The sequence below is a fragment of the Rhinoderma darwinii genome, chromosome 1 (assembly GCF_050947455.1).
Source record: "Rhinoderma darwinii isolate aRhiDar2 chromosome 1, aRhiDar2.hap1, whole genome shotgun sequence".
In the NCBI taxonomy this organism is placed as follows: domain Eukaryota; kingdom Metazoa; phylum Chordata; class Amphibia; order Anura; family Rhinodermatidae; genus Rhinoderma; species Rhinoderma darwinii.
Window position 1 is genome coordinate 645,878,613 of NC_134687.1, and position 27,308 is coordinate 645,905,920.

General features: G+C 45.4%; 2 protein-coding genes across 2 annotated transcripts in view; both read right to left on the reverse strand.

The window, feature by feature from the left end:
- Positions 1 to 338: 338 nt before the first annotated feature.
- The window catches only part of LOC142657638 (uncharacterized), a 209,056-nt gene continuing 182,086 nt past the window's right edge, over positions 339 to 27,308 (reverse strand). Inside the window, exon 7 of the mRNA XM_075832904.1 lies at positions 339 to 1,138. Within this exon, the coding sequence (XP_075689019.1) occupies positions 339 to 1,138 (800 nt within the window). The remainder of the gene's footprint in view (positions 1,139 to 27,308) is intronic.
- LOC142665051 (oocyte zinc finger protein XlCOF7.1-like) lies at positions 12,803 to 23,676 on the reverse strand. The gene is made up of 5 exons (XM_075844594.1): positions 23,588 to 23,676; positions 22,964 to 23,137; positions 22,756 to 22,879; positions 14,113 to 14,210; positions 12,803 to 12,943 (listed from the first exon to the last, which is right to left on the reverse strand). The coding sequence occupies exons 1-5, from the start codon at positions 23,663 to 23,665 to the stop codon at positions 12,803 to 12,805; spliced, it is 615 nt and encodes a 204-aa protein (XP_075700709.1). The 5' UTR covers positions 23,666 to 23,676.

Genomic DNA, 27,308 nt, shown 5'->3' on the forward strand with positions numbered 1-27,308 from the left:
ATGTTTAAAATTTATATATATATATATATATATATATATATATATATATATATATATAGATAGAGAGAGAGAGAGAGAGAGAGAGAGAGAGAGAGAGAGAGAGAGAGAGAGAGAGAGAGAGAGAGAGAGAGAGAGAGAGAGAGAGAGAGAGAGAGAGAGAGAGAGAGAGAGAGAGAGAGAGAATATGCTTTCTTCTCTATGTGAATTCTCTGAAGAGTTCCAAAATTTGATTTCTTTGTAAAACATCTTCCACATATAGAACATCAAAATAGCTTCTCTCCTGTGTGGATTTTCTGATAAGCCCTAAGTTTGCCTTTAGTAGTAGAAAATTTCCAACATTATGAACATGAATATGGCTTCTCTCCTGTGTGAATTATCTCATGTCTAACAAGAGTTGATTTAGTTGCAAAACATTTCCCACATTCTGAACATGAATATGGCTTCTCTCCTGTGTGACTTCTCACATGTTTAACAAGATTTGATTTCGTTGCAAAACATTTCCCACATTCTGAACATGAATATGGCTTCTCTCCTGTGTGACTTTTCGCATGTTTAACAAGACTTGATTTAGCTGTAAAACATTTCCCACATTCTGAACATGAATACAGTTTCTCTCTTGTGTGAATTTTCTTATGTCTAACAAGACTTGATTTTTCTGTAAAACATTTCCCACATTCTGAACATGAATACGGCTTCTCTCCTTTGTGACTTCTCACATGTTTAACAAGAGTTGATTTATCTGTAAAACATTTTCCACATTCTGAACATGAATACGGTTTCACTCCTGTGTGAATTCTCTCATGTATACCAAGATTTGATTTATCTGTAAAACATTTCCCACATTCTGAACATGAATACGGTTTCTCTCCTGTGTGACTTCTCTCATGTATAACAAGATATGATTTTGCTTTAAAACATTTCCCACATTCTGAACATGAATATGGTTTCTCTCCTGTGTGAATTCTCTCATGTCTAACAAGATGTGAGTTTTTTGAAAAACATTTTCCACATTCTGAACACGAATATGGCTTCTCTCCTGTGTGACTTCTCTCATGTATAACAAGACCTGATTTAAGGTTAAAACATTTCCCACATTCTGAACATGAATATGGCTTCTCTCCTGTGTGAATTCTCTCATGTCTAACAAGATGTGAGTTTTTTGAAAAACATTTTCCACATTCTGTACATGAATACGACTTTTCCCCTGTGTGAACTCTTTGGTTTGTAAAAACACCTAATATTTTTGTGAACTGTTCACCACATTGAAACCTTTTACCCACTTTCTCAGCTGTACCTGTGGTAACAATCTGTGATTGGTCAGGAGAAAGTTCCTCATGATTGTGAGTATTGCATGATAGATCTGTACTGCGAAGCCCAGGCTGTACATTAAGGGTGATGAAGTTTTCTTCTGAAGACTGCAGCATGATATCTTCATCTTCTACTTTACCCCAGTTCTTACTGGGATTTTCTGTTCGGATTAAAAATAAATTTTGATTTTGTTTCAAAAAAGAACAGTTGACAATTTTATAACATTTATATTAGGCTGGAAACACACATGCAGTGTTTTGAGCCAAAAGTTATAAGTGGATTAAGCTGGAAGAAGTTTAAGCCATGCATTTTGAGTCCACTCCTGGCTTCAGGTCAAAATCTAGTATTATTTCGGCCTTATGATTTGTATAACACTTTAAAATATATTGATGCCAAAATCCAGGATACTGGTCTATACCCAGTCCTCCACTTTTATGACAACGCTTAAAAATTTATTTTGGGGGGGGGGCAGAACCTTCTCTGGCAATACCAACACATGTTTTTTTTGTTCTAGGAAATTGTCTAAGCCTTTTTTAAAGCCATCTACTGTCCCTGCTGTGACCAGCTCCTGGGGTGACTATTCCATAAATTCACCGTTCTCACAGTAAGGCTGGATTTACACGAGCGTGTGCGTTTTGCACGCGCAAAAAAACGCTGCGTTTTGCATGCGTTGGAGGTGCGTGTGTCACGCGTATATGCTGTGTTTCAGCGTCATTTGCACGCGTACTGCTTGGGGCTTTCCCGCGCGTTAAAAATGCGGAGGGAGGCGTTATGGAGAGGCCAGCCTACAAAAAAGGCACCTCTGCAACACACCTGCTTGCGGTGTGCACATTGTATGACCATTTTTTTATCTTGCTGAAAAATTGTGTTTGTTCACACACTTGACTGGCTTTTTGTCTACTAATCCACATTTATGCCGTCTACATCGCGAGCCCGTGTGTTGCTAGCGTGGTTGATTTCTCTGAGATTTAGCGACCAGCGTCCCATGCTACAGGACCAACCGCGTAGAAGAGGGAGGATTTGTGTTCATCCTCGTGGCCCAACGCACCTCCAAAGGGCACTTTCATACCACCTATGACGACCTCCGGCATCACCTAGAGAAATTTCGATCCTTTTGCCGCATGTCTGTGGCCACGTTTGATATGCTGCTTGTGCAGATTCATACAGGAATCATCTACCAGGAAACAAACATGCGGCGCTGCATTTCCCCATAGGAGCTACTCCTTGGGACATTGAGGTATGTGTGTTTTACAATTTGTGCTTACAGGATGCTTTGTGGGTTTCATGTCCCACATAACATGTGTTCTTTGTTGTTTGTGTTTTTGCCGTCATGTAAATTTCTGGCCAGAGGCAATAGTTACCATTCTTTATATTTTGAATTTCTCCTGGGAGTGACCACCATTTCCTGCAATTGTGACATCCACCTGTGTCGTGCTGTGGCAGAGATTAAAGGACACAGTGCTGCCTTAGCCCACGCGACAACACTGGCTTAGTATTTCAGAAGACATTTTTCTTGCCACCCAATTATGGCATTGTATTGGTGCACTAGACGGGAAACACATTAGTGTGAAGAAACCCCCACTCTGGCTCCAGATACTATAACTACAAGCAGTATTTTTCTATCGTCTTGTTGGCCTTGGCGGACAGTCATTTTTGTTTTACTATAGTAGACATTGGGTCGTATGGAAGCTCTGCTGATGCACGCATATTTCACTCATCCAGAATGGGACAACGGCTTATGAGTAATCAACTTGCTGTGCCTGAATCTACCATCCTCCCTGGCGCCAGCGGCTCACCAATCCCATATGTCATCGTTGCAGATGAGGGTTTTGCCCTGACTAGGCAGTTAATGCGTCCATTTGCAAGAAGGGGCTTGGATGACCGTAGGCGCATCTTCAATTACCGCTTATGCAGAGCGCGAAGAGGTGTCGAATGCGCCTTTGAAATAGAAATAGTGCTATTAATCCCATTCTCTAGATCAGGGGTCTCAAACTCGGCCGGGTAAGTGGGCCGCATATAGAAAAAATGTGAAGTGATCGGGCCTCATGAATTTCAAATTTGATACAATACAAAATTATTGTTAATCAATGAGTTATTTGAACTACTATAACACTATATTACTATAATAATAATATTACATAACTATAATAATAATACTACATTACTATAATAATACTACTATAATAATACCGCTAGGTTTAAAATTTGAGAGATTTCTCCACGTGCTTATTTCAACAATCCAGCTTTCCAGTTTAAGTGTCACTAAATGCAGTCCAGCGGCTCAATTAGCGCACACATGTCAAGATTGGGCAGCCCCTTTTTAGATAGTGCTACAGTGCCCTCGGTGGATGCTGCCGCAGAGCCCCGTGTAGATGCCGCCACAGCAGTGCTCCGTGTAGATGCCGCCATAGCAGTGCCCTGTGTAGATGCCGCCAGAGCAGTGCCCCCTGTAGATGCCACCACAGCATTGCCCCGTGTAGATGCCGACACAGCAGTGCCCGCTGTAGACTGGGACTCCAGCTGTGCATCCTGACATCACTGGGACTCCTGCTCTGGGGAAGCCCCTGACATCATTGTCGATGTATTGACAGCGATGTCAGAGGTTTCCCCAGAGTCCCGGAGAAGAGCCGATAATAGCGCTCTGCCCGGGACTCCGCTCTGGGGAGGACCCTGACACACTGTCCATAAATGGGCAGCGATGTCAGGGAATTTCGCAGCGTCCCGGAGCAGAGCCGATACTAGCGCTCTGCACGGGACTCCGCTCTGAGGAAGACCCTGACACATTGTCCATATGTCAACAGCGATGTCAGGGAATTCCACAGAGTCCCGGAGCAGAGCCTGTACTAGCGCTCTGCCCGGGACTCCGCTCTGGGGAAGACCCTGTCACACTGTCCATATATGGGCAGAGTCCCGAAGCAGAGCCGATACTAGCGCTATGCCCCGGACTCCGCTCTGGGGAAGACCCTGACACACTGTCCATATATGGGCAGCAATGTCAGGGAATTTTGCAGCGTCCCGGAGCGGAGCCGATACTAGCGCTCTGCCCGGGGCTCCGGCTCTGGGGAAGCCCCAGACATCGCTGTTCATATGTGGACAGTGATGTCAGGGAATTCCAGAGTCTCGGAGCAGAGCCGATACTAGCGGCTCTGTGTCCCGCGGGCCGTAGGTGACACCCCCAGGGGCCGCATGCGGCCCGCGGGCCGTGTGATTGAGATCCCTGCTCATTGCATCTCCAGCGCTGGACCTAGGAAAGGTAAGATAATAATTGCTTTATTTATGCATTACTATTTATTTTTGGGTGTGTGTGTGTGTTTTGTTACAGGTTTGGTGGTTGGACTACTTCGGATTCGAGGACTACTTTAATGACAGCGTTTTGTTTTTTTTTTCAATCAAATTATTAACGCCGATTGTGTTTTTTTTATTTCAATAAAATATTTTTTCTATGTCCTTATATTTTTTTTAAAACTATTACTACCACCTTAGTAATGGCTGCTGCCTGATTGGCAGCATCCATAACTAAGGCGGGGTTTAATGTTAGCCAGTGAAAAGGCTAGCACTAACCCCCATTATTACACCGCACCCACCACCATCACGGGTGCCGGGAAGAGCTGGGTATGATCCAGTATCCGATCTTTAGTGATGGTCGGGTACTGAGGCGGATGCAGGCTGGTGTTATTAGGCTGGGAAAGCCCCAAAACAGTGGGTCTTCCAATCCTGGTAATGCTAGCCTGCTGCTGCTATATTGTAGCTGGCTGGTTATGAAAAATGAGTGGACCCTACATCGTTTTTTCTAATTTAACAAGCTAATGTGTCATAAGACCAAGTACACATCTCAGGTTGAATTCACAGACATGACAATGGGATCTGTATATTCTAACGGCTGCATAGTCACCGGCTCTTTTTTATAGAACATCTTTAGGAAGTAGTGGAATAAACAGAGTGAGGTTATTAGTCAGAATTCCAGCACATTGATATAACATTCCACTAAGAATTCAGGCTGTTCTAAGGGGAAAGAGGGTCCTATCAAGTACTAATAAGGTGGACCTAATGAGGTGGCCTCATTCAAGTTTTGGCCATGTGCCAAGTTAATAGCAAGTTGTTGTTCTATTCCTTTGCCAACCTATATTTATTTGGTCCTGTTTTCTTACGACATAAAGGGCTTTGATCTTGTGTAAAAAAATAAGTGATATATTTAATTCTGAGAGGAGTGGGAGAGGCGTATAGGGGAAAACTCTGCTGGACATTTGAAAACGTCCCTACAGAGAAAGTTGTGGGCCACCAGGGCGTTTATAGTCTATGGGCAGTTAGTAACTGGTTAAAATAGGTGCTTCCTAATAATCATGGATCTGTTTTTTTTTTAATCCAATATAAAAAAACAAAAACATCTTTAAACTCACTTTTAAAACTTCTTAAAGACCCTTAAAGAGGCTCTGTCACCAGATTATAAATGCCCTCTCTCCTACATAATCTGATTGGCACTGTAATGTAGATAACAGAAGTGGTTTTTATTTTGAAAAACGATCATTTTTGAGCTAGTTTAGATTTATGCTAATGAGTTTCTCAATGGACAACTGGGCGTGTTTTTACTTTTTTACCTACTGGGTATTGTACAGAGGAGTGTATGAGGCTGACCAATCAGTGACTAATCAGTGTCCTACACTTCTCATTGTTCCAGCCCAGAATGATCCACAGCACAGTGTGATTGTGCAGTGAAAGAAGTAAACACGCCCAGTTGTTAAAACCCCAAACACGCCCAGTTGTCCATTAGAAAGGCTAATTTGCATAAATATAAAATTGCTTATAACTTGGCCAAAAATCATCGTATTTAAAAAAAAAACACGTTCCTGTTATCTACATTGCAGCGCCGATCACATGCAATAGGAGATAGGGATTTGATAATCTGGTGACAGAGCCTCTTTAAAGCGTACCAAATTTTTAGACGACTTCTCTGAATAATCTGTCATATGTGTGTACAGGAAGAATAAAAATATTTCTGGCCATTATATGATTTGTATATGGCATTCTATTAGCCGTTTTCCCTCTGCAGGCTCTCTCTCCAATTCTCAGGTTTTCCATGAGCTGTTGGGTGGAGCCTGGTCTACTATCTCTGTGTAGCACATATTTAGAGGCTGTAGCAGCATGGAGCATAACATACAGCAGTAAGAAGTAGTGGAAAATCCTGCACTGGGGTGACATATAGGTTGCTGGTAATAGATATGTCTCCTCTCTCTACTCCCCCTCTAATCTTCAAGGACTTCTATAGGCAACAGCGTCTGTCTTCGTGCTCCTGCTCCCCCTAGCCTCTCCTATGACTTCTACAAGCAAAAACGTCTGTGTGTCTCTCACCTAGTGTCACTAACCTAATTTGCATGGGATAAAACAGCTAGATTTTAACTGTAAGTAAATTACAAAGTTGATATATATCGGGTATACTATTAAAAATTAGCATAAGTTGTTTCAAAAGTTAATGTCCACTTAAAGAAGATATGTTCCAAAAGAGCTATTTAGTGTACGGTAGTGAAGAGGAAAATTAGATTTTAGCCGCCTGTTATGTGATGTAGTACATTCTCAGGTTACATATGCAATCAGCCACATTTCAAGATAGGGGGTAGACTACTCCAATAAGATTGATTAGTTCGAATTCGGAAAGGGCAAAGGGGTTTGTTGATCATTGAGAAGACCACTAGAGAATCTAGAGCTGTGCATGCAACTATGTGTCCAATGGCATAAAAGTATTGATGTTAGACACCGAATCGGGGTAAGGATTTGATGTACATCTCGAAGTGTAAATGTATATAAAGTAGAGGAGCCCTCCCTCTCTGAGAGCATTTAATCGAAACTACTAGATGTGGCAATGCTCCCGGTATTTCTTGAAGACCATGTCTCTTGTGGTATTCTACATTTCTTGGTGACCCCGACGAGATCCCAAAAGCTCTTCTTGCTAGCAGCGTGACCATTAGGAAAATCTCATCAGTGCAGGCCTGCGCATACTTACAGACCCCTTGCTTTGCTAAAGTCTGTGCGCACTGTTTTTTCCATTGGTCACCACAGTTCATTAGGGGAGGGGTTAGTATGGAAAAATTCTAATACCACTCTCAGGAAAAGTAATGTTTATCAAGTAGGAATAAGAAGAAGCTACAGTTCAGGTTTGCGTCACTGCTGGCTAGGATCCTAGTTCTAAAGCAGAGAAAATACCCTATTGGTTTCGGACCAAATTTGAACCAAAATAGGAAGGGGCCCCATTTCAGGTTTGCGTCACTACTGTCTGGGTACTCTTCCCTGTTCAAAAGGCCCAGAAAATCTCTTTTTAGTTTTAGACCAAATTGGGGATATGGGAACAGGGCTGAGGTAGTGTTCTGCGTGAGGTGTGTTGTGAAAGTTTTGTGCGCAAAGTAACCAGACATTGGGCAGACTGTTTGTTCCGCTCTTGGGCGGAGTAATGAGTATTGTGGTACCGGCTTCCAGTTTGTTAAAGCTTGTGCGTAAAGGGACATCGGCAGCATCTTTGTAAAAGCTTATGTAAAACTTGTAGTTTGAAGATCTCTGCTGTCCAGTCGACTTGGAGAATCCCATTAGGAATTGGTTAGTCTTGTTTTTTTTTGTGTTTAACATTCATTGTATATGCTGAGTGGTTGAAAATCCACGTTTTGGTAAGCAGACACACCTATGATGTGGTGCCATTAGGCTATACTGTGAGCACTGTGGAAGAGTAGAACCCCTACTTTGTTACCTCAGCTAGCTTTAAGGTAAGGGGACAATTGCTGCGTAGTGAGGGGTGCCAATAAGGCTTTACTCTGAGAATGGCAAGTGGAGTGACAGAAAATATTCATAATACTAACCGGTGCTATATTACTAGGATTGGTGCCTGGCAGAGTATTGCACTTCGCTCTGCTGGAGTGTTTTTGACCTTGAGTTGCACCTCCATTACCTAGGCTAGTTAAAAAAAGGAATAAGAGAAAAAAAAAGGGGATAAATCTGTTGTTCCTTGCACGAGTCCAAAAGGGTCTACAGTTAAACGGATTTCAAAATTATTGAAAAGTTTTATCTCCTTCCCATATCTTTCTCCTTTTGACTTCCCTGAACCTACTACATCAAGGCAGGAGGTGTGAAAGGGAGCTTGAGCCGTCAGAGGAGGAAGGGGGGGGGGGAGTTAACCAGTTAGTGGCTGTAGTAGCTGCAAGTAATCAGACTCCCAGACAGATAATTGCAGAGAAAGAGGGAGATCATTATTGCAAACCATTCTGTGATAATCTTGCTGGGTGGACTGGAAAATTAACACAATTCCCACATACCTGGCCTAGGAAAGGGTCTTATGAACATACGAACATACAGGCAGTTAAAGATTGCATTTTTGGACTGTGGGGTGACCCAGGATGGGATGATCAGTATTTAAAGGAATGAATGAGAATATGGGAAAAATATCAAAATAAAATCGATTGCTTGTTTCTACCCTGTGTTGAGAGCAGGGAGAAAGGGGACTAAATATAGGCCCTGGCAAAATACAAATAAAGAAAATCTGAAGCGAAGCTTACCTTCCCTTTCAGCAGGGGCTAGTAAATGGATCCAGGATTTTGAACAGAAATCCTCAGGTCAAATGCTAGCACTTGGGGACCTTAAAGCTGTGCTAGCTGATATCACAGGTGAAAAGACTAATCAGATATTTAATCATCATTTGGACATGATCGGGTAACAACTAGGGAAGATGCATACAATAGGGCTTTGTTAAATCCTTATCAAACATAATTTGGACAGCACTGAGACAGATGTATCCAGATAGGAGAGATTTTGGGAAGATTACAGCTAGTTCTATGGGTAAAGAGGAAGAACCTATTGCATACATTGAGAAAATACAGAAAAAAAAAATGGAGAGAGGAGGTAGGACAGGAATGGGATGAGACAGGAAGTGGGCATGTTTTATTTTACCAAACTATAACTAAAGGGTTTGCCCGTAGAATTGCAGCAAAAGTTAAATCAAATAGCTGCATTGGAAAGCAAATGGCCAGAAATTTAGGCCCATACAGTACATTTCTGGAGACAGTTAAGAGGAAGTGGAGGACAGAAAAACAAGAAAAAACAGATGACACAGCTGCCTATTGGGGAAGCTGCTGTTGTGACATCCCCACAAACAAGGGGATGGCGTAGAGGTCCCATGGGGGGGGGGAGGGAGGGATGACAGGTCCATCTAGAGCACAGTATTGGAGAAGCGGCAGAATGGGCCACTTTGCTAGACACGGTCCCAAAACATTCCGGGCTCGCCCTCAGCAGACTTGCAGCCAGAATCGAATGAGGAGAGGTTATTAACAACATTTTTACGGGTGCCCCGAGAAGATATCGGAGTTTTCAGTAGCAACCTCCACTAGTTCATCCAGACAAGAACCCATGGGTACGTTACTAGTGGAAGGTAAACCAGTTAGATATCTTATTGATACAGGAGGAACATTTACCTGTATAGGCAAAGATGCCCCAATGGTCTCTTTGTCAGTCCAAACTATTGAAGCTCAAGTCGTCTCTGGGGAATTATTAACTACACCTTTCACCGAACCTGTACGGGTTACATTGGGTACATCGGGTTCCACTACTGTGACCCAACCAATAATGTTTGCCCCACATTCCCCTATCAATCTTTTAGGAAGAGATCCGGAAACGCTGGCGTTTGTTTTTGCATGAAGAGCAGCCCGCCTTAGAGAACAGTAGCGGCGTTACAAATAGGCTGTGATCCGGCAAGATATGCTATGCCTGATGACCAGCACATTATCCCTCCACGTATTACACATAGTACTGACACCCCATGTACTATTCACAGCCCTGACCCCTATTCATCACACATTTATTTTTTATTACATTATTACACAGTTCTGACACTTCCATACATACACATTTCTTTTTCACCATACATTCACACCCTAGCACTACACTAACACTGACACTCATTTATTGCACACTTGTGAGCACTTAGTTCGCCACTCCCTTCAAGACTAGTAGGAGTGGCTATCACTATTTATCATTATTTTTTTTAGTTAAACAGTTAGTGTATAAATGATTAAACATTGTTCTAATTTTTTAAACGAGTCAGGAAATATTATAAATTAGAATCTAATTTATAACATTTCCCAGTGCTGGTCACTAGATGGAGCAATTCCCAAAATTGCAGCATTTGCATGTGGTAAAGCAACCACATTGCTTTATGCTGCAAAATTTGAGAATACACACTCGCTCTAGTAAGCTCACAGAATCCCCCCTCCTTTATCCTGGCTAATGCCAGGAGAAAGGAGGGGATTGAACGGTCAAACCTCCTACACTGTGTGTCGCCATTTTTTGAGCTAACACACAGTGTAGTAGGTTTACATACAGTAGTTATAACACACTAAAACACGTACATACACAGACCTAACTTACCTGCTCCTGCCGCCGCCGCCCCCTCCGGTCCGTCTGCTCCCTCCACTCCTCGTGCTTGCTTCAGAACATAGTCCGGAAGCCGCGACCGGAAGTAGTAATCTTACTGTCCGGCCGCGGCTTCCGGTCCACAAGAAAATGGCGCCGGACGTCGCTCGGCCGAAGACCTTCAATTTGGACAGTGTGGGAGCGGCGCATGCGCCGTTCCCACACAGACGGCGTGCAGCATAGTGGATGAAACGGGCCCCGTTCGCATTCACTATGGGGCTGTATGTGCCATATTCCATGTCTGTATGTGTCGTTAATCGACACATACAGAGATGGAAAATAAAATGGCAGCCCCCATAGACAAGAAAAAGTTAAAAAATAAAAAAAAACAGTAAAACACAAACACACAAATAAATAAAACATTTTTTAGTAAAACACTAAAAGCAAATTGATATAAAAAATGTTTTTTTCGTGACACTCGTCCTTTAGTGCACTCTCCTTCTGCAGCATTTTTTTGACCTGTCTGCGTCCTGCTGGGAACGGGTTTTCACCCACCCACTTAGTAAGTATGGCCTTTTTTGTGGTTTTGATGTGATCTATGTCCCATTTGTTCTGCTGGTATTTACAAATTCTTGGAACACATTTGGAGCATTACAAAGGCCAAAGGGCATTACGAGATACTCGTAGTGAGGGTCTCGGGTGTTAAATGCGGTTTTCCATTCGTCAACCTTGGGATACGGATCAGGTTATAGGCCCCACGTAGCTCCAGCTAAGTGAACAACTTAGCTCCACGAATCCTGTAAAAGAGCTCAGAGATAAGTGGCAAGGGGTACTTGCTTTTGATTGTAATTTGGTTTAACCCACAGTAGTCAATGCATGGTCGAAGTGATCCATCCTTTTCTCCACAAAGAAGAGTCCAGCTCCGGCTGGCGAAGTAGACTTCCAGATGAACCCTCTCTCTAGGTTCTCCCTGACATACTCCGACACGGCCTGGGTTTCCAGCAAGGAGAGGATAAACCCGTCCGCGAGGGGGGGGGAGAGGCTTCAGGAAGCCGCTCGATAGGACAGTCATAAGGACGATGAGGAGGAAGGAATTTAGTTGCACAGTTAGGTTCACTTACAGTTGTCTCTTCAATCAACCCTATGCGCTGGAGTTTCCCGGCTTCTGAGGGAATTGACGCACGAAATGGCACTTGTGACCACGGTATAGACACAACCCAGTTGATCATCTGCATTGCCATTCTTGGTCGGTCAGCCTGAGTCTGTCTACCTGCAAGGGCTCCTCTGGGGGTACAAAAGAAATAGGCCGAAGAGGTATTTGAAACTTTGGTGCCAATAGATAAGATCTCTTCTCCCGCCGAACTTCCAAACTGCACTCTTGGATCCTCATGTCGATCCGGGTTGCAAGAAGTATCAGGGCATCCAAACTGGAGGGAAGCTCACGGGCTGCTAGTTCAACCTTTATACGTGCGGCTATAACCTGCCAGAAGGTTGCCACTAGTGTCTCATTACTGCAGGCTAGCTCCGCTGCCAACGTACGGAAGAGAATAGAAGACTCCCCTACATTAGATTCCCCTTGTCTGAGGCCGCTGCAGACAATGTTCGACCCGGTTCCTCAAAACACAGTGTGGAAGGTCTCTAGAAATAATGGTAAATTAGGGGATTCCGGGCCATCTCGTTCCAAAATGGGTTCCGCCCACGCCAGGGCCTTGTCAGAGAGAAGAGAACTCATAAAAGCAATCTTGGCCTCATCAGAGAGGAAGAGAAGAGCCTGTAATTTGAAGTGAATTTTACACTGATTAATGCAGCCTCTACAGGTCTTAGCATCCCCGTCGTAGCAAGGAGGTAGAGGCAGCAAAATTCCAGACCCAGAACAGGCAGGTGGATTGACAGGGGGTGAAGTAGGAGGAGCAGGCACGGGTGGAGAATCCAAACGGGCACCTATTGTGTTAACAGCAAGTAGCTGTCGTGCTCAGAGTTCACACATGTCTACTTGCAACAAATGGACCGCAGACTTGGGCTGACCAGCGAGATCGTGGGGTATGTAGACCCACTAGGCCGCTCCACCGTGGCGAAGTAGCAGCTGGTCAAATAAAAAGTCAGTGATAGTCTTTTAAGACAAGAGTTCCTGGACAGGAGATTTGGTAGACTTGGCACAGATGACACTTGGCACAGAAGTGTAGTCGTCCGGGCCCATGGGCCGGCACAGACCGGGTACAAATGGTAAACACGACTCCGACACTAGACTTTTGCACTGGAACAAAACACAATTACTGGATACGGGAATACAGAATACAACTAAGGGACCATTTACTAAACGTACATGGGAAGACACAACAGAGCTCAGGCAAGGCGGAAGAGGGCAGTCCTTTTTAAAGTCCAGGGTGCGTTGGGATTGGATGGAGTTGATTTTCCTGGCATCAGGCGAGGCAGTATAGTGTGCCGGCGTCTCAGAGGAGGGAGACACCGGCACGAGCTCGCGGGTCCGTGGCTGCGGCCATTGGAGGGTAAGTAATGCCGGCGGTCCAGTTATAAATCTGGAGAAGAGAGGTGTTATTTACCAAACTAGTAGTCCCTGTAACACTCCTATACTTCCTGTAAAGAAGGGCACAATGGGGAAATGGAGAATGGTGGAAGATGAGACCAATTAATCAGATAGTGGATGCTGGATTTCTGGTAGTGCCAAACCCTGCCACTATTCTATCCAACATCCCACCTTCAGATAAATATTTTTACATTATTACTTACCTGTGGTAACACCTCCTGGAATTTCCTCCTCCACTTCAGTCTAAGGGTAAGTTCACACGCCCTATTTACGGACGTAATTCGGGCGTTTTACTTTCGAATTACGCCCGAAAATACGGCTCCAATGCGTCGGCAAACATCTGCCCATTCATTTAAATGGGTTTTACGATGTACAGTGCAGACGGGCTTTATTTTTACACGCCGCTGTCAAAAGACGGCGCGTAAAAAAGACGCCCGCATCAAAGAAGTGCATGTCACTTCTTGAGACGTAATTGGAGCCGTTTTTCATTGACTCCATAGAAAAACAGCTCCAATTACGTCCGTAATGGACGCTGCGAAAAACGCCTGCACATGCCATTACGTCTGAAATTCAGGAGCTGTTTTCGCCTGAAGACAGCTCCGTAATTTCAGGCGTATCGGACGTGTACGTGTGAACATACCCTTACACCGTTGATCGTCCCTCACCCGCTCTTCTTCCGCTTCATCCTCCGCTTTAATATTAGTCAGACCTTCCCCAATTTCACATATGTAGCAATTCAGTACAATACAGCATAGTGTGAAGAATCTAACAGATCAACATAAGAAGCCACCAAAATCTATGACCACATCTATGACCACAGGACCAAAAAGATCCACACCCCCCTATATAGACCTAGTATAGGGCTCAGCTTCATCTACCAGAGGATTCCCCGGTACATTTTGATTTTCCTCTGGAGAGTCCTGGGAATACAGAGGACTGGGACATCTCTCTGGTGGATTTCTCCTACTGGATCCATCTGTAGGAAACACACAGTGACTGAATACATAACTACTGTATATCTGTCCATATATCAGACACTTCTCTCAACACCTGAAATTACATGTTTATTTTTGGAGCGTAAATTATAGCATTTGGGTCCTCACCAACCGTGCTTGGGTCCTAGCACTTGTTAGTTCGTAGGCCTAATGTGGCCGATGGGCAAACGAGATCCAATTGCGTCACAGGGGAAAGACGGCTTTATACTCCGCTATATTATTCAACGTAAACACTTGAAAACGGGAGGGCACATCTATTTTAAGAGTGCCCTGATAGGCCAAAAAACGCCAAGGCGTTACCTGCTTATTAGCCCTTTAAGCACCGAGCCATTTTTTGCCATAAAGACCAAGACCATTTTTTTTGTTTATGCCTCCTCATATTACATCAGCCATAACTTTTTATTTTTAAGGCTACACAGTAATGCTCACCAGAATCAGTTGTGAAGAAGGCACAACACCAGGATAAAGTTTGTTTGTGAATTCAAGTAGGGTCTGTGACCGCTGCTCTACCCAGCAGGCATCTAGCATCGGGTACAATTTACCTGAGGAAGAGCTCAGATCGACCTTGAAATGCATTGTACGTTCCTAAAAAAATATTTTTATACTTATTCACACAACGGCGCCCATTCTATTCCTGCTTTCTTCCGATCACTCTGGATGTCTTACATAGTTATTTGAAGACTTGTCGTTTGCTGGACGAGTCATATATTTTTTAGGAATCATTTTCGGTGAAATAGATCCTGGTGATTTCTCTTTTCTAGGTAAGCGATGCACACGCACCCGGCCTGATGTGAGTCATCAGACCAGGTCAACTGCTATTGCTCCGTGGTCCAGTTCTGATGCATGTGCCCATTGTAGGCAGAGCCGGCAAACTGGGCAATAGCCCAGGGCCCCCATCCTCTTAGAGCTCCCTGGCCACTATAGCAGCCACAGCGGCGGCTACGGTGCCCGAGGCATGTGGGGGCCCGCGTCACCCTGCACATAACATTTATGGGCTGGGCGGCATGGGCCCACTCATGCCAGGTGGAGTCGCTAACTCCGGAGGGTGCCCCAGTGCTAGCGACAGCCACACAATTATATCTGTGTCCTCAGGACGCAGATACAATTGAATGCTATAGGCTGCAGGCCACGTAAAGCCTGTAGCCTATAAAGCGCTGCGAAGACTCCCTGCGCAGGGCGGCGTGATGATGTCACTGCATCATGCTGGCATGCGCAAGCGTCACACCCGGAGGCTGTGCAGCCCTCTGTCAGTCGTGGGAACAAGGTCCAATTTTTTTTGGGGGGGGGGGGGGGGGGGAACGGTGCTTCACTATATACAAGGGAAGGGGGAGCTGTGTGTCACTGTATACAAGGGGGGCTGTTTTGCACTATATACAGGGAAGGGGGCTGTGTGACATATACAAGGGAAGGGGGCTGTGTGGCACTATATACAAGGGAGGGGGTGCTGTGTGGCACTATACAATGGTCTGGGCTAGAAAGAGGAAAAAAGGTAAAGTGAACGACTAAAATCAGAGAAAACACCACATGTGAGAGTCACTGGATATAAATATGCTGTAATCACTTATATCTTCTGCAGAACTCCTGTGTATAACTTGAATTTATCACTATATTGTTACTACATGGTGGTAATATTGGTCTTTGTATAAATGTTTTTATTCAGTAACAGTATGTCGGTATTATTCAGTCACTATGTGGTTATGGTGTGGCAGTATTATTTAGACCTTATATTGTATTATTATCCGTAATATTGGTCTTCTAATAGTGTGTTGCATTCAGTAACAGTATGCAGGTAATACCTAAAGGGATTTTCCAGCCAATAAAAATTGATGGGTTGGGGTCCAACTATCGGGACCCCTGCCGGTTAGCGGAAACGCCACTTCCCCATCATTTCTTCTTGCTCAATATGAATCTTCGACATGCATTTGGCTGTGATTCACAGGTATTGCAGCCTTTTCTGCCATTGAAGTGAATAGTGAATGTTTTAGATTTCACTTTACTGAACTAATATTTCGTGGCATAACCATTGTGTCTGAGAACTGCTTAACGTCTGTGTTGGGTACGTGGACCCACTGGGCAGTACCACCTTGACGGTATGGCAGTTGGCCAACAGGACAAAGTCAATTGTTCAATAGGTGTAGCGGTGGTAACTTCAGACAGTAGCTGGACAGGCTTAGACGGGATTTTGACAGCAGGCAGGCACCAGGCTTGGTGTAGCGGAGCAGGCGTAGACTCAGCGCAGCACGACTCCAATACTGCATGGCACTTGGACCAGGATAACACGGGATACAGGTTGCAGGAAGAAGGAATGGGAACACTGGGAACTGGAAGACACTTAAGGGACCATTTGCATAGACGAACGTAGGTAATGACAACAAAGCTCAGGCCAGGCAGAAAGGAGCAGGGCCCTTCTTATAGTCCAGGATCATGGGCTAATTAACAACTGATTCAGGTTGTCCCTACGGGACACAGCAGAGCAAAGCAGAAGTAAGTGCTGGAGTTTCCTGAGGAGGAGATGCGGGCCAGCGCTCACAGGACCATGGCTGCGGCCGTCAGAGGGTGAGTAAACCTGACGGTCCGCGGTCATGGATGTTGTTAATCAAAAAAGATCGATTACTTACCAGTAATCTGTTTTTCAAGAACCTATGACAGCACCCCTGGAGATACGTCCCATCCGCTGGACAGGAAACCTGAGGATATAAAATGGACACACCTCTCCACACACCCAGTCTTTAGGAAGAACTCAGGATGAGAAGTAGTTTAGTTTATATGTGTGTGTTTTTTTTTTTTTCTTAGTGAAAATCCCTCATACCTTAATATTTACAATAGTTACAGGGATGCTCAAATTAAAGGTAGCGATCCAGTTTATGAGGGTCATCTACTACAGACATGGGAGGGTAACAGCGGGGTACTGTCATAGGTTCTTGAAAAACAGATTACCGGTAAGTAATCGATCTTTTACCTATTCACCTATGACAGCACCCCTGGAGATGTAAAATAGAAATCAATATTTTTAGGGTGGGACCACAGCTTGTAGTACCTTCCTACCGAAGGACAAGTCAGAGGCTGTATGCAGTTGTAATCTGTAGTGTTTAAAGAAGGTGTGAGGAGAACTCCATGTGGCAGCCTTCCATATTTGGTTTAGGGATGCATCTGCTCTTTCTGCCCATGAAGTGTATACGGCCCTAGTGGAGTGTGACCCGAAGAATTCTGGGGGTTTGAGTTTTTGATTTATGTAGGCTAGCCGTATGACCGGCTTGATCCACCTTGCTATGGTAGCTTTGCTGGCTGCTGAACCCTTGTTGTGACCCTGAAACTGGATAAAGAAGTTTTGTGATGATCTCAGATTTTGGGTAACCTTTAGGTACTGGACTAGACATCTTCTTACGTCTAGGCAGTTAAACTGTTGTTCCCTCTGATTCTTTGGGGAGTCACAAAAGGAGGGAAGGACAATGTCTTGGTTTAGGTGAAAGGGTGAAACCACTTTAGGAAGGAATTCTGGTAGGGTTTTTAAGATGACTCATCTAGCAGTAGGGTATGTGGAGGAAAGGCAGAGAGGGCCTGGATCTCGCTCACTCTACGGGCTGATGTAATGGCTAATAAAAAGGTCATTTTGAGTGTTAGCATCTTCAAGGAAATAGAGTCTATGGGTTCAAAGGGTGGTTTTATCAAAGCCTGGAGAACGAGGTTTAAGTCCCAGGGAGGAACTGGGGACCTTTTCTGTGGTTTAAGTCTGCAGGCGGCCGCTAGAAATCTTTTGATCCAGGGGTGTTCTGCTAATTTAAAATTGAAAAAGGAACTTAAAGCAGAAATCTGAACCTTTAATGTAGTAGGCCTAAGGTTTTTATTTAGTCCCGCCTGGAGAAAATCCAATATTAGGCGAATATCTGGTTTGGTTACAGGATTAATATCCCTGCCTGCGAAGTTTAAGAATGCTTTCCATCACCTCAGATATATTTTTGAGGTAATCGGTTTCCTACTGGCTAGTAGGGTGGAGATGACGGATTCTGAAAATCCTCTCTGCCTAAGGATTATCCTTTCAGTTTCCATGCTGTCAAGTGGAGCTTCTGAATGTCGGGGTGTAATACTGGGCCCTGATATAGAAGATCTGGCCTGTTTGGAAGAACCCATGGTTGGTGTGACGAAATTTTTCTTAGCCACGTGAACCATGGTCTCTATGGCCAGAAGGGGGCTATCAGTATCACGCTGGCCCTGTCTTCTCTGCCCTTTATTAAGACTCTTGGGAGGAGGTTCGGGGGGGGGGGGGGGAGAAGGCGTAGGCACTCTCTAGACTCCAGCACTGGGAGAGTGCGTCTATTGCGGTTGGGCGGTCTGAGGGATTTAGGGAGAAGAACCTCTGGGTTTTTCTGTTTCTTTTGGATGCAAACAGGTCTATTGATGGGGTTCCCCATCTGAGGATGATCTTCTGAAATACTGTGGTGTTCAGGCACCATTTTGATTGGTGAAGCCTTTTCCGGCTTAGGAAATCTGCCACCAGGTTGTCCTTCCCTCTGAGATGAACGGCTGAAAGAGTCAGCAGGTGATGTTCTGCCAGAGAAAATATCTGTGTGGCTAGGCCCATCAGTGAGGCCGATCTCGTACCCCCTTGCCGGTTTATATAGGATACTGTAATTGTGTTGTCCGAATAGATCTTTAGGTGCTGACCTGAGATTGCCTGTATGGATCCCCTCAGGGCCTGAAGAACTGCTGCTAGTTCCCTGAAGTTGGAGGATCTGAGAGTGGTCTGCTGGTCTCACTGACCCTGAAGAAAAGAGGAGTCGTAATGGGCTCCCCACCCCCAGGGACTCGCATCTGTGGTCATATTGAGAGCAGGGGTTAACCTCCATGGAATACCCCTTGTGAGATTTTTCCTGCTTAGCCACCATCTGAGGGACAGTCTTGCTGTGGAAGAGATGTGAAAGGGTTGGTCCAAAGAGAAACTGCTCCTGTCCCATTGGTCTAGGATGTCCCACAGCAGTGGTCTTGACTTGAAGTGAGCCCATAGTACGGCTGGGATGCATGATGTCATGAGTCCTAAGACTGACATAGCTTCCCTGAAAGATGTCGTATGGCTCAGGTAGATCTCTGATATCCTGTCCATCAGGGGCCCGATTTTTTCTTCTGGGAGGAAGGTCATCTGTTTGGAGAAATCCAGCAGGGTTCCTAAGAATATACATCTTTTCGATGGATTTAAATTCGATTTTTTTTACATTTATATTTGATCCTAATTTTGTCAGTATGTCCCGGACTATCTGTATGTGTAGGGTCAGAGTTGGAGCTATTTCTGCTACCACCAGGAAGTCGTCTAGATATGGAATCGGGAGAATGTCGTTCATCCTGATGTATGAGGTCATTTCCGCTATCAGCTTGGAAAATACCCTTGGGGCTTGAGAGATGCCGAAGGGGAGGGCTCTGTATTGTAGGTGGCATACGGACCCGTTGAGTGTTACTGCTACCCTTAGATACTTTTGATGACGATGACATATGGGTACCGGATAATAGGCATCCTCTAGGTCTATTGAAGCCATCACGCAGTCTCTGGAGAGGTTTATATTTGACGTGATCCTCTCCATGCAGAATTTCTTGTAGGTCAGATAGCAGTTCACTTTTTTTTAGGTTTATAATGACCCTGTGTTTTCCTCCTGGTTTGTTCACTAGGAAGAGGGGGGAATAAAAGCCCCGACCTATCTCTGTGTCTGGAACCTGGATTAGGACCTCTTTTTTTATAAGTGACAGAACTTCTATTTCTAGGATCTTTTGTTGGACTGGGTTCCTTAGGTCCCTCGTGGGAAGGAATCTGTCTGGGGGGATGGTTGTGAACTCTAGTATGTACCGTTTTTATGATTCCCAGAATCCAAGGATTTGCTGAAATCTTCCGCCAATCTTTGAGAAACAGGGAAAAGCGACCCCCCACTGCCACCTTGGCGTCATTGTTGGTCCCTATTTTTAGGGTCCTTCTGGGGCCTGAAAAGAAAGGACTTGTTTTTTCTAGGAAATCTCGAGGGTTTAAAGTCCTGCGCCCTAGGGTTAGCGTACCCCCCTCTTTTGTTACTTGGCCCTCTGGGACGAAAGGACTCCCTTGATGGCCTTGTTTGTGCCGGGAAACCCTTTTTACTGTCTGATGCCTTTTCCAGCAGGTCATCAAGTGGGGGCCCGAAAAGGTAGTCTCCTGAACAGGGGATAGCGCACAGCTTCCCTTTGGATCCGGTGTCCCCCTTCCAGGTCTTTAGCCAGATAGCTCATCTAGCTGAATTCGCCAGGGCCGCTGATCTGGCGGAAAGGCGTACCGTGTCCACTGAGGAGTCTGCCAAGAAGTCTGCTGCTTTAGAAAGTGTTGGGAGGGAGGCTAAGATTTGATTCCGAGTGGTCTTGTCTTTCAGATGTACCTCCAGTTGTGTGAGCCACACTTTCAGGGATCTGGCCACGCAGGTGGCTGCAATGGCTGGTTTGAAACCCCCCGTAGAGGCTTCCCAGGTTCTCTTAAGGTAGAATTCGGCCTTTCTATCCATAGGGTCAGACAAGGAGCCTAGATCTTCAAAGGGAAGGGAGTGTTTCCTTGAGATCTTGGCTACTGGAAAGTCGAGCCTGGGGATGCTATCCTAGTTCCTACATGCGTCCTCCTCAAAGGGATACTTCCTTTTGAGAAACCTGGGAATACTTGTCTTTTTATCAGGAACTTTCCATTCCTTTTTAATAAGGTTAGATATGTTCCTATGGATGGGGAAGGTTCTATTCTTTTTAGGTCCTAGCCCTTGAAACATAGTGTCCTGGATGGACCGTGGTTCTTTGGGGTCGTCTATATTCATAGTCGCCCTGACTGTTTTTAGGAGTAGGTCAACGTCCTCAGTTGGGAACAGATTTCTCTCTCCCTCCTCCTCACCTGAGGAGTCGTAGGAGCTGTACTCCCCTTCTTCGCCTAGCTGGGGGTCCCCTTCGGCTGAGGAATCAGAATCCATCCTGCTAGAAGAGGCGACCGGAGGATCTCTTCTCTTTCTAAGGGACCTTAGTGAGCTCCTCACTTAAGCCCTTACAATATCCTTAATGCTTGTGGCTAAATTTGTGGACTCTTCTGATATAATATTATGTAGACATTTCTGACAGAGTCTTTTGTTATAGGAAGATGCGAGTTTCTTTTTACATATCGCACATTCCTTGTTATGGGCCATATCCTGCTTTTTCCTAGGACAATCTCTGGCCTAAACATATGCACAAGAGAAAGGGGAACAGCATTAAGTAAGGGAGAGGTTTTTCTCTTACCCCACTCATGGCGTACTCAAGTACCGGACTGGAAGACTTGGCATCCGAGCGTTCAGTGCGTCCTGGTGCTTTTCCTGGCGACTCCATAATGGCAGTAGAAGACTGGAGAACGAGCTCCTGTTGTTTCTGGCCTAAAATAGGCCAAGGATTGGCTGGGAGGCCCTCGCTCCGGACGCTGGAGCATCTACTCCCACGTGGGCCACCGCCACCTGGAGTGTTGGACGCACCCGGAAGTGACGCATCGCGGCGACCGGACATGCCAGTGAGAGCGCCGGAAAGCCGCCAACACTGGATCTGGTCCGGCCCCTTCCAAGCCGAACGAGCCCCGGGGATCCGCTCCCCGCCAGAGGAAGGCCCGCCCTGTGGACCTTAAACCACCATCCTGCTTTGCAGCAGGAGGGGGACGATGGACCGGGAGAGAGGGGAGTACCTATCCCAGACTAAGGTTGCTCCCAAGAGGGAGACTTATACCTTTCCAGAGCACCCCTAGTGGAATAAGGTAAGCCTTGCTAGGGGGTCTGCAATCCCGGGAGAAGTGTCTTTTCCTCAGGAGAATCTTCCATCCGGAGGACAGGAAACCTGACTGGGTGTGTGGAGAGGTGTGTCCATTTTATATCCTCCGGTTTCCTGTCCAGCGGATGGGACGTCTCTCCAGGGGTGCTGTCATAGGTGAATAGGTAAAATAGCAATTCCTTTTTCTTAATGCAGCGTTCACCGTTCTGTATAAATTATATGATAACTTTATTCTGCGGGTCAGTACGATTATGGCTATACCAAATTGATATATTTTTTAAATGTTTTACTACTTTTACATAATACATTTTTTTTTCAATAAAATCATGTTTCTAGGTCGTCAAATTCTGAGACCCAAAACTTTTTTGCTTTTCAGTCAACGGAGCTGAGAGGGCTTATTTTTTGCAGGACGAGATCTAGACTTTATTTGTACCATTTTTGGGTACATGTGACTTTTTGATCACTTTTTATTAACTTTTGTTTTTAGTCCCACTAGGGGACTTGAAGACCTGTTTTTTTAAAAGCTATTCTAATACATTGCAGTACCTATGTAGTGAAATGCATTAACATGGTTAGTTTTACACTGACAGCAACCTATTAGGCTCCATCTCTGGCAAGGCCTTCCATATAGGGCAGACCTGGAGGTTACATGTCATTGTACACACGTGTATATGTGATGCACATGACGCTATTAAGGCCTCAACATGACCACCAGTCCAGCCTGTGCCCACTGTAATGCCAAATATATCTGTCTCTTACCTTGTGATGTGCGTGGCCGGTAGTTCTCCATCATGACCTCCTCGTACAGATGCTTGTGTCCTTCTAGATACTCCCACTCCTCCATGGAGAAATAAACAGTGACATCCTGACACCTTATAGGAACCTGACACACACAATGATACAGTCATCACCCAGACACCTCCAGTGCTGTTACTGTAGAATTTCCCAGCATTCCCAGCAGTGTCACCTCTCCAGTCAGCAGCTCAGTCATCTTGTAGATCAGTTCTAAGATTTTCTTCTCATGTATCCGGGAGTGAGGAGGAGGCTCTGTGATGGGGCACTGACTACTGCTCCATCCTCCTGACTCATGGATGATGGGAGTCGTACAGTCACCCGATGTCTTCTTCACTATTGTGTACTCCTGTGTATGGAGAGAGACACTTAGAGAACTGAACATAGTATTTCCCCCTCAGTAGAAAGAGGGAGATTGTGACCCCACATCTGTAATACTGGAGACCTCACCTACAAAAAGACATTGAGAAAATAGAAGAAAACTAAAAAGGAAATAATATTGGGGGACTAGATGGACCATGTGCTTTCCTCCTGCCGTCATCTTCTATGTTTCTATATAGATGTCATCCTGATCCTTCTGGTTCCTTGTCATTCTCATTGCTCTACAACATTACTATTGCTGCATTGGTGACATGACACATAACTGACCATATTAGTGGCTGATCTTCAGCTTTTCTGCTGTTGGCTTCTTGACGTCACGTGGAAGGTCTGGACGCTGTTATACAGGACACTGGAATCTTCCTATTACGTATTGTCCCTTCCCTATGTGGGACTTGTTCTATAATGTAGAAAAGTTTACCTCTCCGCTCAACAGGTAGATGATCTCCAAGGTGAAGTCTAATATTCTTCTGCTCATCTCATTCCTGTCCTTGTCCATCCTTGGTGGGTCATTCAGGAGGAAGAACATTGTGGAGGAGAAGATGAGAAAACTGGAGGATCTAGTACTGCAGACGTCTTTATAAAGGAGAAGACGGAAATCATACAGGGGACAACATCATGTGTGACATACAGAACCTCACTTATTGATCATTGAGAGAAACATATTCTCAGAGCCGTCACCACATGAAATAAAGGGGTAATCCCTAACACGGACATTTCTCCCCAGGAAATGCCAGAAATGTCTGATAGATGCGGCTCCACCTCTGGCCGTGCTCGGCTGTTTCTGGACCTCCTATACAAGTGAATGTAGAGAGTCGTGCACATGTGTGGTCACCTCTTCATTCATGCTCCACCTGGATGTAGTCATCACCTCACCAGGCGGGTCAGGGGACGCCCGCTCTCCACATAGAAGTGGGACCCCTATATATCAGACATTTATGGCATTTCCCCCCCAGACAATGAAGACCTGACTCCTGACAACCTGACACATGGCGGATACTGGGAAGACATTGCTGACATCTCACAAGACATGGTGCACACTATGCAGTCAGTGTTTGATATGAACTGTGAGGTTCTGCAGCAGCTGAGGTGACATTATATATAAAGGGAACATGCAGTGTGATCTCTTATGTTATAGCGCAGGTGGAGCAGAGCAGAGTGATACATTGTTTTGTGGGATAAGATTCAGTATAAACTTGTATTTTACTCATTTAACCCCTTCCTGCACAGGAAATTTACCGCTCAGGAGTCGTTCACACGACATAGCGAAGACCTGACACCTGCTGCAAAGGCTGGAGACCTGCGATCACGGCCATTTAAGTAATTAGATGCCGTGGTCAATAGCGACTGCAGATTCTAAGCTGTAAGACAGACAGGGTGGTCCTCCCTGACAGCTCATCGGCCTCTTCCGACACCATCTCGGGGTATGGATGGTTGTCATGGCAGCCCACGGGTCTAATGAAGGCCCCCAGATCTGCCTACTCTCTGTATATGGCGAGGCTTAATAGAAGCCTGTAAAAATGACAAAATACTGCAACTCATTAGCATTGTGCATATGATATGGTGCTGTGGGGTGGTATCTGTTGCTGTAGTGGGGGGACGTGGCCCAGAGCTAAAGACGCTTGGCATGGCCTGATAACATGGGTGCTTTTGGGCCTCTGGGTTGCTCCCTCTGCAGGTGCGATGCTGCGGTGGCAGTGGCCACTATGCGGTGCTGAAAACGATAGAGTCGGGACCCACATTAAAGAGGTTGTCGTGAAGTGGCAAGTGGCTCATACAGTGATCAGAATGTGAACAGGAAACCTCATGTTCATGTTTATAAATGATGCCCAGCGGCTCAGATCACAGGATACAGCGGATGTGCGGCCCAGGTACAGTCTCCCACTAAGTGACATTAGTATTGCAGTGTATTGTATAGTGACCGATGATCACTGGATCACGTTCCACAGGGGACTAATAAAATGTGTAAAAAATAATTAAAGTTTTCAGTAGTAAATAAATAAAAAAATATTAAATGTTCAAAAAAAAAACAAAAAAACCTATTTTTCCCTAAAGTAGAAAAAAAATAAGGCCGGGTTCTAGGGATGCACCGAAACTTCTATACAGTTTCGATACTCTTATTCCCCAAACGGATAAATGTATGAGAGCGGGGCTGCAGCTGTGTAATAGTCATTGCCCCACTCCTGACAGTAAGTGCGTGCGCGGTCAGCATGAGGAGATGCGGCCGGCGTTGCACTAATGAGCGGCGGTTAAGTCACGGAAGACAGAACATGGGGGTGTTTTGTAGTGTGCCCAGTGCTGCCGCTCATTATTGCAGCGCTGGCTGCATCACATCATCCTGACCCCGCGCACGTGTTATCAGGACTCAGGAGCGCGGCAATGACTGTATCACACAGCCGCAGCCCCGCTCTCATACATTCATGTGTTACTATACTGAGCTGTGCGGCCGCACAGCCAAGTATCGAAATACATGAAATAACGGTATCGAACCGTTTGGGGATGCAGAGTATCGAAACAGTATAGAAGTTTCGATGCATTGTGCATCCCTAGTGACCTCTAATGCAGAGTTATGGGCAGCCGGCAGCGCGGACTATGGGCAGTCTGTGCTGTAGTTAGAAGCAAAAACAGTAATACAAGTCATTTAGAAAGACGATTATTGGCAAACTCCTGCAGTATAATAGTTTTTCTGTATAATGTCAGTCGCCGAGTCACTCACAGCACAGACCGGAGGAGAAGGATCCGCCACCCGTCATGGGAACCGGAATAGGTAAGTAATTATCTTATTATTATTCTATTAGGCACTACGGGGCATTATACTGGGTAGGAAAGGGGGACTGACATGGTGGCTGCTATAGGAGCATTTTACTATATGGGCGGCATTATACTGTGGGGTCAGCTATGGGGGGCATTATACTGTGGGGTCAGCTATGGGGGGCATTATACTGTGGGGTCAGCTATGGGGGGCATTATACTGTGGGTGGGCAGATATGGGGGGGGCATTATACTGTGGGGACAGCTATGGGGGCATTATACTGTGGGGGCAGCTATGGGGGGCATTATACTGTGTGGGCATTATATGGTGGAGGCAGCTATGGGTGGCATTGTACTATGGGGGCAGCTATGGGGGGCATTATACTGTGGGGACAGTTATGGGTGACATTATACTGTGTGGGGTGCAGCTATGGGGGCATTATACTGTATGGGGTGCAGCTATGGGGGCATTATACTGTGTGGGGCAGCTATGGGGGGAATAATACCTTGTGAGGGCAGCTATGGGGGCATTATACCTTGTGAGGGCAGCTATGGGGGCATTATACCTTGTGAGGGCAGCTATGGGGGCATTGTACCTTGTGAGGGCAGCTATGGGGGCATTATACTGTATGGGGCAGCTATGGTGGTATTATGCTGCACTGGGCAGCTATGGGGCATTATGCTGTATGGGGGAATTTGTTTGGGCATTGTACTGCATGGTTGCATCTGTGTGGGCATTATACTGTATGGGGGCATGTGTGGGTCAGTATACTGTATGGTGGCAGCTATGGGGGCATTATACTGTGTGGGGGGCACTATGGGAGCACGATACTATGTGGGCTGAACCCGGTGCGAATGGGCGGGAAATGGGCGTGGCTAAAAATAAAAATGCATTTTCCGCTGTGCGGGGAGGCTGTATAGCACCCTTTACATGGGGGCAATATCTTCAAGGGCGGGCTGTGTGTGGCACCCAGGGGAGGGGGCCCAGTCAAAAGTTTGCTATGGGGCCTAGTGTTTCCTAGTTACACCCCTGCTAAAATGATTTGCAGTCATTATTTGAGACCTGCAGAGGTTCTTAGTTTTGTGAACTACTAGTCTAAAGCCGGCCATACACTCAAGATGTCAGGTGAACCATCGTTCCTCCGCTCCTCCTTATACATGTACGCTCGGTCGGGTGTGTATGTGTTTTCAATAGAGGGAAAGTCGCTGCCAGACTCTTCTGATAGCGACTTATTTACTAAGAAAAGGATCCGGCATTTTGAAATTTCACAGCCCGATCCTTCTCTCTCCGGACATCTGACACCATCAGAGAGTTGAGAAGTCGCCAAATACATTAGAAAATCAGCAGGTCCAGCCGACATACATCTAATGTATATGACCAGCTTAGAAAA